The sequence below is a fragment of the Siniperca chuatsi genome, linkage group LG8, assembly GCF_020085105.1.
Source record: "Siniperca chuatsi isolate FFG_IHB_CAS linkage group LG8, ASM2008510v1, whole genome shotgun sequence".
NCBI classification, from domain to species: Eukaryota; Metazoa; Chordata; class Actinopteri; order Centrarchiformes; family Sinipercidae; genus Siniperca; species Siniperca chuatsi.
The window spans coordinates 12075569-12089230 of NC_058049.1; the positions used below are offsets into that span (position 1 = coordinate 12075569).

The window sequence follows — 13662 nt, forward strand, 5'->3', positions numbered from 1 at the left end:
TAAATCATTTGAACACCACTTCCACCACTACATATGATTTATCTTTACCTTTAGTTATTGATATGTTCAATATTGAATAAATAAATGAGACATTATGAAATAAATACATTTATGAACAGTTACTAAATGCTTTGGTCTGAATGATCAGACAGCCAATCATGCTGTAACTGTAACTAGCTCTGCTCTGTTTGTCTCGATTGACAGACAAAGACTTGATTATTAAAAATAGCATTATAAAATAAAATGTTCTTTGGGGAAAATGACATGGAATAAAATACTTTGATTTAATTGACTTTATCCCCACAAAGTCACCATCAAGGTACAAATGTGTCTTTGTGGTTATTTTGTGGTTGTGGTTGTGGTCTATGGAGCAAGCCCAGTAGAGCTACATTTGAGTGCCACTCAGATAGTGAATTCTTAAGTGCACAATTTTATCAGAAAGTGTCAGGCAGAGGTGAGCTTCAAAAGAGTCTATACACAAGCTGTTTCTTGAGGACACACACTGTTCATCATCATCACCATCCCTAATGTTCTCAGCTGTATTCACCAGTTTGTTCCTTTACCTCTTCACACATCCACCTGACCTATTTAATTTAGTAACCCAAGAAAAAGATGGAGCAGAAGTAGCCTAATTAAAGATATGGTTGTGGTTGTCATTATTGGAGCATGTTCACACCTTAAGTTTGGCTCTGTCTGCAAGAACTTTACCTGATGTTTTGTGAGCAGGCTTATTAAAATTCTACACCTAGATGGCACTTTTTAAAAGGTGTCAATATAAAAAGTAGGCAAGATAGTTGAAGTGTATTTTGACTTCAGACAAGAGGAAGTTAAGGATGAAAATAGGTCATGATCCAGTAAAGTCTAGTCTAGTAGAAGACTGGTCATTTTAACGTAATCACATATTTTTATCATGGTGGTTTGGAGAAAAAAAACACAAGACCAAGTGTCTACAGCCATGCTAGTGGCTCTGTAAGGCTGTATACTTATATAAAAAGCATATGCTTTGAGCTAAATGCTAACATCAGCATGCTAACATGCTAGCAATGCTAACATACTGATATGTGGTATACGCCAGCCCTTTTCTAAGTTTAGTTGCTGATCTGCTTCTTGCTCTTTCATATGTAGTGCCCTTGAACACATGCTTTGGGGCAGCATAGAAGTATAGAGTATAATCCCAATGTTGTGGTGTTATGCTGAGCTTGACTAAAAAGCTAGAGTTAGGTTGGATTACTTGCAGTCATAAAATGATTCCTGTTTTATAGCCTTTTAATGCCTCTTTTATTCAGAAACCATCTGAAATAATGTGACTGTGGAACAATAGACAGCATGTACATGATAACACAAACTCGGTTCTGTTTGATAAAATATCATATTTTATTGTAGCTGCAAGCTGTAGCAGCTATGAATTGAAAGGGGCTTCTCGCTAACAATTTAAGAATCTTACTGGTCTCTTTTTTCAAATATTATGGAAAGAAGATTGGCAGCAGTTGTGGAGGAGGAGCAGCAGACAATCGGCATTTCTACAGCAGGCATGCATGGAATCAGCAGCTACGTAGACTTGAAACCATAATCCCTCTTCCTCCCTTGTGTCAGGCATAATCAGGCTGATCTGATGCCCACGGGGAAGAAGAGGAAGAGGGGATTGGGTCTGCAGAGATGACAGCCCATCCAGCTTTCAACAAGCCAATGATGTCACGGTTTGAGAGTTTATGTATAGTATTTCCTGTTTTATTTTGAAATCCTTTTTTCCCCTCATGTGGCTGGTAGTTTTCCTTCCTGTCTTTGTTTGCTTTTCCTGCCAGTTTTGATTGTTTGCTCCGCCCTGATTAGTTTCACCTGAGTGTATTTAGTCTGGGTGCTTCTCTTGTCTTTTTGTCAGATCGATGTTGAACTTATGTGTCAAGCGTTCTAGTCAGTATCCTAGTGTTGTGTGGACTTTGTTCTCTTGGACCTTTCCTGTTACTTTGGATTTTGCCTGCTCCCTGTTGAACTTGTTTGCATCACTTGGACTGCTTCCCTGTTCTGACCACTGCCTGCCTGGTAATCCTTGTAAGACTTGTTATTCTCCATTAAATCTTTGAACTGCACCTGTCCTGCCTACGTGTCTGCGTTTGGGTCCAAATCCCTTGTTTGTCCTGCTACCCTGCTTGACACCATCGCAACAAATGATGCTGATTGAAAGAGGGGGCATTAGGTGTTTATGGTTGCTGCGTGCAGGTTCCAGCGACCACACTGAGCTATACAGAGATCTCCCCTGCGATGGTGGCGTCTAAGAGCAGAGTGACGTCAGTTCCTCCAGTCTTGTATACACTGTAATGGTTGTTTCACATTCTCACATGCCATTGTTGTGGCTGTTTAAAACTGAGATGCACTCTGTGAGCCTCATGGAGAGGACATTGATGGGCTCACTGAGTGCATCACTGGCTACATTAACTTCTGTGTGGACTGCAATGTCCCAACTAAGATGGTCCATTGTTATCCAAATGACAAACCGTGGGTAACAAAGGACATCAAAGACATCCTGAATGCCAAGAGGAGGGCCTTTAACAATGGTAATAGGGAGGAGGTGAGGGCAATCCAGGCTGACCTGAAGGTGAAGATCAGGGAGGCCAAGGAGAAGTACAGGAGGAAACTAAAGTGGAAACTCCAGCAGAACAACATGAGAGACGTCTGGAGCGGCATGAAGAGCATCACTGGCTTCAGACCGACTGGCAGCAGAGGAGCTGAAGGCAGCTTGGACAGGGCCAACAAACTTAATCTGTTCTTTAACAGATTCGACACACCGGCTCCTGCTCATCCCCCCTCTAACTCAGCTGCTGTCAGCCCTCAAGCTCCTCTGAATATACTGCTCCCCCCCTCCTCCATCTTCCTGGGAGAGTCCTACTCCCCACTCAACTGGCTCTCAGGCTAACGGCCCTCTCCAGACTGATGACACCCCCCATCCCCCCTGTAACCGCCTGTAACCTCTGCTGTGTGCTTGACGGCTGACCAGGTGAGAGGACAGCTGATGAAACTCCACACCCGGGGTGCTAAAAGTCTGTGCCCCCCAGCTATGTGGACTACAAATGGACAATAAACTGGACTGGGCTAAGAAGACTCAAGCCCTCTATAGGAAGGGCCAGAGCCACCTCTATTTTCTGAGGAGGCTGAGGACCTTCAACATCTGCCAGACTATGTTGAGGATGTTTTGAGTCTGCTGTGGCCAGTGCTATGCTGTATGCTGTTGCATACTGGGGCAGCAGGTTGAGGGTAGTGGACGCTAACAGACTCAACAAACTGATCCGTAAGGCCAGTGACATTGTGGGGGTGGAGCTGGACTCTCTGTTGGTGGTGTCATAGAGGATGATGCTGGCCAAACTACATGCCATCTTGGACAGTGTCTCCCACCCACTCCACGATGTGCCCGTCAAACTAAGGAGTACCTTCAGCGAAAGACTCATGCCCCCAAAATGCACCACAGAGCGCCACAGGAAGTCATTCCTGCCTGTAGCCATCAAAGTCTTTAACTCCTCCTTCTAAATGTTAGTCTATATGACCCTAAGTCACTAAACTGGACATTGGATCATTAACATCACTGTAATACTTGTAGTATTTAATATACTCTTTCAGTTTAATTTATTGATATGTATTCATACTTCTATTACTGCTGTGCAATATCCACCATCTCATAATCATCTTAATAAGCTACACTTAACTTGACACCACTCATTATTGCACTGTTACTTATTACTTATAATTACGTTGTATTATACCATACATACTTATCAACCTCTAAACCCACTTTGGTACTTACACTTATTTTAGCTTTTATACTTTAAATCCACTTGTACTTAATTTATCCAACCTGTATTATAGTGTATTATATTTTGATTTGCTTAGTACTTCTATTCCTTCTATTCTCAAGTGTGCATTGACATGATAGTGAGCAGCTGTAACGAAAGTTTCCCCTTGGGGATCAATAAAGTATTTCTGATTCCGATTCTGAGTACATCTCTCGTCCTCAGCATTATGTAAACACCTAGAGATATCTAATGTGTACAGAGGAATAAAGAAAAGAGGGTGTATGCAGTGTGCCACTGTCAAATAAAAATAATAAAGATTGTATTTAATGTTATCAGTGTTTGTGTTCTTTCATCTGGGTCTTTTGAAGCTGGAACAACAGAAGGAAATGCCCAAAAAGTGACTGCACTTTGCTTTGATATAGGACCATACTGGTGTTTTTGCACATTTAAGACCATTTACTACAACTTATATATACTTTACATCTCTGCTAACCGTTTTCCAAGGCATACGATAGTGTTTTATATTTTCACTCAAGTTTCAAGTGTCTTAAGTTTACACAATGCCAAAATAAATAGGAACTAGTGGCTCCCTGTAAGGACAGTTTGGAAAATGCTTAATGTAATTCAAATAGCATAGAACATACAGAAACACTGGAATGGAAGTTATTGTGGAAGTTGGTTTACTGTAGGGGGGGCTGTGCAGAAAAGAAGATGCTGAACAGTTGTGAAAATTGTGTGCACCTGTGGTGCTCAATTGAACCAGCTGTATGCAGCTATACAGGAGCAGTCTGGCACAGAAAGCACCAATAAATATGAAACGCACAGCTTAGCAAAATCATGCAACCAAAGTTTGTATTTCTGCTGAACGCCCGACGAGAGTAATTTTCTCAAGTGTGACTGTAAAATTAGAACTTTTGAAAAATCTGGCCTATATCTGCACTGAAAAATCCTAAAACCCAATGGAAGTCGGTGTAACTATGCGAATTTGATTCAGGCATTGTATTTGCAGTTGGAGAGCAATACATTTGGCGAAACAATAAAAGAAAAGAGAGAAAAACAGTGAGTCTTTGTGCGCGGCAGAGACAAAGGGGTAAGGGTGTTTACATACATTATAGGGGCGCAGGTATAAAGAAGAGTACACTAAACACTCTTCACACTCTAATAACTGTGTTGTATCGGCTCTCACAGCGTGCAGAGCTGCTGTACAGGAGCTGTGCAGGACTTTGTGCTTCTCGCTGTGAGTGTCCAGCTCCTCTCCAGCCCTCTGCTCCCCTCTCACTGCTATGGTCGTTCACATACGCGGGTGCAATTTCAGCACCACAGACAGCTCTCTCTCCAGCTCCAGCGTCAGCACCGACGCCACCCTGCGGGACTCCCCGGCGCCCCAGAGCCGCGGCGGGCTGAGCCGGACCGGCCACACGGTGGTGGCAGTATGCCTCGGCTTCATTTTAGTGGCGGGGGTCCTCAGCAACTTCCTCGCTCTTCTTATCTTCGCAAAGTTTCGCTCCCTCTGGACGCCCATCAATCTCATCCTGTTGAACATCAGTCTGAGTGACATCCTGGTGTGCGTTTTCGGGACACCTTTCAGTTTCGCTGCGAATGTGCACGGGAGATGGCTCATTGGAGAGAACGGCTGCAAGTGGTACGGGTTCGCCAATTCCCTCTTTGGTGAGTGACATATGTGCAATAAGTGTGGATATAGAACTGTTTTGTCTGTCTACTCTTGTTTTCCACCCATTGTGTTGAATGTAGGAGGTTTTATGATGAATTCAGAAAGTTAGGAGTCAATGCTAATGGGAATTCAATTTTGGGATGAAATTTTGATCGGATGATGGCGCTATATCAAAAGTCAGGGAATCCCCAAAGTTATTCCAATTCATCCCGAGGGGAACATGAATGTCTAAACCAAATTTCATGGCAAACAATCCTGTAGAAACGTTTATCTCAAAACCACAAAGTTAAATCTCACAGTGGTGAAACAGGGGGAAAGCAGGGATCACTAAAGTCCTTAGGATTCAGCGTGTGGGAACCATGTTTGTATGTACAAAATTTAATGGCAATCCATCAAATGGTTGCTTAGATATTTCAATCTAGACCAAAGTGGTGTACGGACCGATTACCCTTGGTATCCATAAGGCCATGTTGCTTTATATGTCCACACATTCAAGTGAGCTGCAGCTGGTCACAGAGTTGGTCTTCAGTAAGGTCTGTAATGTCTACACTATAATTACTCTGCTGTTTTATACAGTACATTTAGTACCTCCCTGTCTAAGATCTGTTAGGAGTGACAGCAGACAGGAGGCACATGCTTACATAATATTGTATGATGCTCACATACACAGCAGATTTTCATGAGGATCTAGTATCATGATCCTTTCCCCTATACAAAAAGCACATATGAATGTTTACATCAGGAATGATATTAGAAATTCTTTGAAAATGTTACATATCGTTTTTGACAAAAATCATCTACTTTCACATTTTTTATTTAAAATGTTAATGATTTCTTCACTTAATGAGTTTCTATTTTACTTTAATGAAAATAAGAGCTCAAGGAATACATAGCTGCTCTCTTTCCAGTAATCATTTTGTTAGAATTAGTTTCACACTTTTGAAAAAGGTGTGGGAAATCTTGGTGGTCAGCCGGTCGGATTGGACGGGCTGTCCCTCAACCATGGACTCATTAACAAGCAGTGAGTTTAGAGTTGCTGGGGGGCAAATGAGAGGGGTCCTTGTAAGGACGATTTACTGCAAGAAACTGCATTCTGATAACTTGTGATCAGTATATATACTTTTATGTCTTCTCCTGTCTCCTGTGTTTTTTAAGTGATTGTGTCCCTGGTGTCCTTGTCTGTTCTCTCCTATGAGCGCTACACCACCGTGCTGCGTTCCTCGAAGGTTGACATCTCAGACTTCAGGAAGGCCTGGCTCTGTGTCGGAGGCTCCTGGCTCTACTCTCTCCTCTGGACCTTGCCGCCCTTCCTGGGTTGGAGCAGTTACGGGCCTGAAGGACCCGGTACCTCATGCTCTGTCCAGTGGCACCTCCGTTCACCCACCAGCGTCTCATATGTGTTGTGTCTCTTCATCTTCTGTCTGCTGCTGCCCCTTCTACTCATGATCTACTCTTATGGCCGAATCCTGGTTGCAATCAGGAGGGTGAGTTCATACTAATCTGTTACACACTCAACAAGGACATGTTGTTTTTAACACATTTGTGAGTCCACTGTGTCTGACATAGGACTAACAAACACCAGATACAGTCTGTTGTTCACATCAAGCAGTGAAAACTATTTTGATTCACATATTCACTGACAAAACAAGAAAATCCATCAATTTTTGAGAACTATTAACCACTTCTTTTGTTGATATTATACAAAATACACATGTTTATAAAAACAGCGCGTTTAATTTAAAATTAATGTTTTCCACAGTGTGTTTTATAGGGGACACAAATACATATAAATGGTAATGAAAACACATATAACACAAGATGAAAACATGTATAACATAAAAGAAAACACATATAATGCAAATGACCATGGGCCATTGCTTCTGTGGGTTTTTGTATTTGTGTATTCATATAATAACAAGTATGTTATTTCTCATTCATCATGTGTAAGTGGTAATGGGAACATCCTTCCATAAAACAACACACAGGAGAAAGTCACTGAATTAAGTATGAGTTAAATTGACTTAGATCTAAATTTGGAAACCTGTGTCATTCATATGCAAGCAGTGTATCTTTGCATACGATAAGGAAATGTGTAAACAATACAAACATTTACAAAAGTTTAGTATAAAACACATATGGCACAGACTGCATGCAGATAACTGTAATTTTCTCAGGAAAATGTACTGCCTTTCACCATGTCCAGCTGCTCAGCTATGAAGCCTTAATAGCTCTGCTAAAGTGGGCTCCATTGTGGCTCTTGAGCTGTCAAGCCATTCTCGTGGCTCAGAGGTTGAGTGATGGCTGTCAGACTCCCACTAACACTTGGTCATGTGTTTTCAAGGTAAATTCAAGGAGCATCAAACCAGAATAATCCTAGCCACAGCTCTGTGTTTACAATCTTACAATCAATCCAGCAGGAGAAGGAATGAGGGGCAATGTCTTCAGGGGAGCGCATGGGTGCATTCTTGGCTGACTGCGTTCTCAAGGGCAATGACCCCCTCTCAGTGTCCAGTGACTCATCCCCACCTTGGTGGGGCTTACATAAACCTGCCACTCACACAAATAATTGATAATTAATAATTCCCAATTGGTGCTGGATACCTTCATGCACTGAAGCTACTACTCCTATCAATGAATCACCTCAAATGTATTTTTAGATTGTGGAAGCAACCTGTTACTATTGGATACCTACTTTTTTTTTATTCTGTGCACCCGAGGGAGTCAGTGCAGAGAGGGGTTTTGCAGACTTGAATACTGTACTAGTGAATTGGGGCTCTGCTGTGCACCAGTCGCCCTCCAACTGAGAGCTCCATCATAGGCTTTTCTTAGATACTGAGCAATCAGTCTGTGGAGCCTTCTGCTGGATTCTCGAGGGTGGTTTAAACAAAAAGGAGAGATGACATTTATATCAACAGTATCAGTGTTGCTCAAGCTTGGATCTATTTTTTCTCTGCACGACAGCATCAGATTTAGATTCCATTCATGGTGCTGTCTATAAAGCTTTTTCTCCGAACTCACACACACTTCTGAGATTTACTGTTCCATAATTTGTCATGGTTTGAGGGTCTATTTTTGGTTATTTCCAGTTTTATTTTGAAATATTCTCCTTGCCTCATGTGTCTGGTAGTTTTACTTCCTGTCTTTGTTTGCTTTTCCCACCAGTTTGGATTGTTTGCCCTTCCTAATTAAGTTCACCTGTGTCTAGTTATCCTGCCCTCACCTGTGTATGTAGTCTTGGTGATTCCTTTGTTCTTTGTCAGTTCATCCCTGTTGCTATGTTTGCGATGTCTTGTCTGCCTTTTGGACTTATGTCTGTCTGTCTGTGTGTCTGCCTGCCTGCCTGCCTGTGTGTCTGCCTGCCTGTCTGTCTGTCTGTGTGCCTGCCTACCTGTCTGTATGTGTGTCTGCCTACCTGTCTACCTGTATCTGCCAGTAAGCTCTTAATAAACCACTCAAGTCATCGTTCTGCCTCCTCTGTCTGCGTTTGGGTCCTTTCCCTGTTCCCTGCTTGCCAATGTCATGACATAATTGTGTCTTGTTGACTTGACAATGGACATGTCTCCTAACAAAAAGATACACTTTTATTCCAAAACAAAAGACAAATGTATTAGAGCACAATTCCACAGTGCTCCTTGAGTTTATCTGTCATATTTTAGTCTCTCTGAGAGTACAGAATATGTATTAAGTTTTCAAAATCAGTGTCATCTAGCTGTAATGCTTATAAGATTTTTTGTGTGTGTGTGGGTAATATTCAAAATAGAACAAAAGCTCAGCCATGCAGATATCACTGCTGATTGAACATTGTCAGAATAGTTATTACATTATAGGAGATCGAGGAGACAGAGCAAAAAAGATTATGACAAAATACCAAAGAAGGTGAAGTGTAATTGAGTGTGTGATATACAGTAATTTGACAGAAAGTGCTGGTTTTTCTCTTCTGGATGGCCTCCTTCAGCAGGCAGACATGATCATTATTCATGAAGCACCGTGATGAGCATCACAGTAGTAATTACACAAGATGGTGAAAACGGGTATGAAATCAATACTGAGGAGGTGACAAGCACCACTTGGCTTATGATATAGGCCTATCTAAGCTAATTTTAGCCCACAGCTACAGTACATCAGGATAAACCAGCAGGGCGGCTGTAATGAAACACGCCAGAGCATGTATAGTGGCCACACAGCTGCTGGCCAAACTTTAATCACGTAGTATTTTTCATGACTGTTTCTATGGTTACTGTAACATGATCATTACTACATGTGTCTTACTTGTCTACTAATTTACTAGATCCAGCAATCATTCACAAGTTATACTGCAAGTCTACCTAGTCTTGTAGCTAATTGTTTTTTGATTCAGTTTACACCACCTTGATACATAGATAATAATTATTGCACAACAATTTTCAATCATTATTGTCTCTGAAACAGTGGGTCAATAATTGATAAAAAGCACAAAATTTAAAAAAGCTCAGTTTTTTGGCTTTGCTATACACAAAATAATTCTGTGTCAAAGAACTTAGAGATAGAGTCCTCACTGATATTAAAGTGGTGCTCTGCTGATTTTATCACATTCAGTTCAGTTTACTTGTCATGAAGAGTCTTCTGTGGCTCTGGAGGAAGTTTTCCCAACTGTGAAATAATAACACTGTTGACATCATCAGGGTTATTTTTTTTTCTTAGACTTGGAGTCACATTTATAACAGAAAGCCAGTGTTACAAACTAGGGGCGTTATGTTTGAAAGATGCCACAAATAACGGTAGGCAGGGATGGTCTAATGAAAGACACTATGGAGTTGCATTATGGGAAAATAATCCAGTGTTTTTGGAGCTTGAACCATACAAGGGACAAAAAGTCAGGCTCTCAGTTGCTTTGATTTTGACCATTCTTTTTTTAAAATCTGTCTCTTTTGACACCCTTATGGAAGAGCAACACTAAATTGCTGGATTCCCCTTTACATCCCCTTCGTGTTGAGTTACAAAATAATACCAACTCAAGGTTCACTTAATAGTTTTTTCAGAGCTTTCAACCACATCTCACATCCTTCATCAGCAAATGGAACAGTGCAAAATTTAGTTGAATGTGTGTCACATTGTTCTGTTGGGTTATGTTTTTGTTTGTAGAAAAATGTAACAATCTCAGTGAAGAGTTGTGTATCAGCATGCATTGCTGTGTGTCTTTTTGACTTTTTGATAATACCACTGGATAGCACCAAAGAAAGAAATGTTGAATTACTACACATAGTGGGTTTAAGTAATTACTCACAGAACAAACTGAGGTAATGGATGGATGGAACATAACATGACACAGAAAATCAAAATAAAAACACAGAAATGCATGTGGAGGCATGAAAAACCTACCTTATCTACATTTCCTATGCCTGGCTCCACCTACCTTAGATCCTCTGAGAATCTGTGTTGCAAATGACACTAAAATGATCCATGCCTTTCTTTAACAATAGTATTTAGGTAAACTTGTTGTCAAGACAGGTTTAATCTCTGCACCTCCTCCTTTCCTCCTCCTTCATGTCTCCAGGCGGGTAAGATCAATCTGCTGGCAGCTCAGCGCAGAGAGCAGCACATTTTGGTGATGGTGTTGTCCATGTTGTCCTGCTACATGCTGTGCTGGATGCCCTACGGCATCATGGCGCTAATGGCCACCTTCGGTAGGTCAGGACTGGTCACTCCCATGGCTAGTGTGGTGTCCACCGTCCTGGCCAAGTTCAGCACTGTCGTCAACCCCATCATCTACGTGTTCTTCAACAACCAGGTGGGAGCCAAGGGCACGGTGGTAATGAATGATGACCCAGAATCACTCTCCATTGCATTTGAAGTAAGATTATGTAAGATCTGTTGGTTGAAGTACATGCAACTGCTCAGCTGTATCTAAATATAAAGTGGGGATGGAAAATAGAGTGACAGAAACGCTGTCACTCTATTTTCCATCCACAGATAAATGGAACCCCATTTCAATGGTGACATTGAGGATGCAGTTATTTTACTGTCACTCTCAGTGTCTCTTCAGTACTAGGGTGTTACATGCAGCACACTAGATGGCATACTTCTGTCGGGGGTACCCTACAGCTGTAAATGGGCCAGATGTTGTGTGTTCCTACTGAAAGACTCCTGAACTCACATATATTGCAAAAGATTGGTGTTGAATTAACCCAGTAAGCTTTGATGATTTTGTTTGATAGGTGATTTTCAGGTCAGGTGACGTTTGGACTTCCAGGTGAAACCCAGGCTAAATTTGGTTGAAACTGAAATTTCTTTGTGTAGATAGTTTCTGCTTGACCTTACTATTTGTTTTTCAATGCTGTTGAAACATTTTTTAAATGCAACCTAATATTTAATTTTAAATCAAATTAATCCCTTTTAACTTTATGTCTTGGTGTCTTTTGACCTGAAAAATCACCAAATCTATGCTCACTAGAAGTGACCATAATCTTTTGTACTTTTACACAGTTTTATAGATGCTTTGTGGCCTTCATTAAGTGCAGCAGGGAACCCCAGTCTGTTCAAGGAGAGGAGCACCAGACTAGGACACAGTTCTCTGGTTTCCTCCCCATTCACAGACAAGTCTCCCACAGCTCTTCAAGACCTCAGATCCTCAGCAGCTCCAGAAGCGCTGCCCTCTGCAGCCAGCACAGTGACCGCCACACTCTCGTTGTCTACTACACTCCATAAAATCTTTTTCATCTGACAGACTGTGAAAGTTAAAACAAATGTTTTTTTCCCCTGAATTACTGTCCACAACCCAAAGTGCAACTAAATGACACACATTTTCCTTCTATCTCTCTACACCCTGCTATTGATTTTACATATGAAGATGAATGTCACTGTCAACTCTTTAACATTTGAATGCAAATTCATTGCCATGTATTTCAGCCTCTGCTTTATTACATATTTAATTTGGTTATGTGCTGAGCTTCCACATATGCAAGTGTCAATGTACATGCTTTGAATGAATGCTCTGAAAATACATGTATGCATGTATGTGTTTGCTGCAGGTTTGACTAAGTCCACCCCCACTTATCAGTTCACACCATCTAAAGGCATTTTTGATTTTGAAGTATCATCCTGTTTTTTGATCTTTTACTTTTTCCACAATAAACAGCAATCGCAGCAAACAGGAGTATTGAATTCAATAGCCACACAGTTATTAGTACAATATAATATTGTGTTATATGCTACTTAAAGGAGAGAAAAATCAGTCATTTAACATACAGAGATACTGATGTAACACTTACAAGACCATAACTTTGTACTTTTAATAAAATGATCAAATATTGTTTGGAACCACAGGCAAAAGTTATAAAGCAAAAGTCAGCAATATCAGCAAGCAATAAAGTATAATCGATTAAGGGGATTCTGGATTTGTTAATGACATTTAGTATATTCAGTGTATTTATTTATACATATAAATACTCCTATATATTTACAGTTGAGAACATTTTTAACCACTAGGGGAAGCTATGAGCCGCTGCTAAAAACGTTTACATGAACATCTGCAGTCTTCTTATAATGGTTGCATTGCCATAACTATACATATGCTGTATGCATGAGCATATAATTTTTTTTAGAGTGCTTTGGTGGACTGCATATGTGTCAGTCATTTGGCAGCATTGATTTTTTTCGTTTGTTAAGGAAAAATGTATGTTCAGTTTACTAAAATAACACTTTTACTGTGTACACTCTTATAATGCATACATAGTGTGCAGTATATTATACATAATTAGGAGGTTTAGTGTAAAACAAGGCAGTATAAAGACCACAGTAAAAATATATTTTTAAATTACTGTTATCATACAGTACTGTTATATACTGAGTTATCTATCTATCTATCTATCTATCTATCTATCTATCTATCTATCTATCTATCTATCTATCTATCTATCTATCTATCTATCTATCTATCTATCTATCTATCTATCTATCTATCTATCTATCTATCTATCTATCTAATCTGTCTGTGGGTTTTAAGGCTGAAGTTTACAAGTGACAGTTCTTAGGGGATCAAAAGCTGCACTGACCTGCTACTGCGCAGAACAGACTAACTTATTCTGCAACCCCACACAGGCAAAACCATCATATGACAACAGCATAGTTGCATCTCTGAGGTGGATATGCCACATAAAAAATGTTTCAGATTAGCCCAAACAGGCTATGTGGGTCTCATTACAGGCCAGTGTGCCTCCACAACCAAGCAGA

General features: G+C 40.6%; 1 protein-coding gene across 4 annotated transcripts; it reads left to right on the forward strand.

Annotated features, from left to right (window-relative positions):
• The first annotated feature begins 4907 nt into the window (after window positions 1–4907).
• On the forward strand, window positions 4908–12880 carry tmtops3a (teleost multiple tissue opsin 3a). 4 transcript variants are annotated; one of them, XM_044206014.1, is made up of 5 exons: window positions 4908–5450; window positions 6610–6938; window positions 10988–11284; window positions 11917–11927; window positions 12012–12880. In XM_044206014.1, the coding sequence occupies exons 1-5, from the start codon at window positions 5066–5068 to the stop codon at window positions 12136–12138; spliced, it is 1149 nt and encodes a 382-aa protein (XP_044061949.1). In that variant the 5' UTR covers window positions 4908–5065; the 3' UTR covers window positions 12139–12880. The 4 variants fall into 4 exon arrangements, with proteins under 4 accessions (XP_044061949.1, XP_044061947.1, XP_044061950.1 ...); XM_044206015.1 differs by having other exon boundaries at window positions 4909–5450; window positions 10988–11221; window positions 12012–12879; XM_044206012.1 differs by having other exon boundaries at window positions 11917–12880.
• Window positions 12881–13662: the final 782 nt, after the last annotated feature.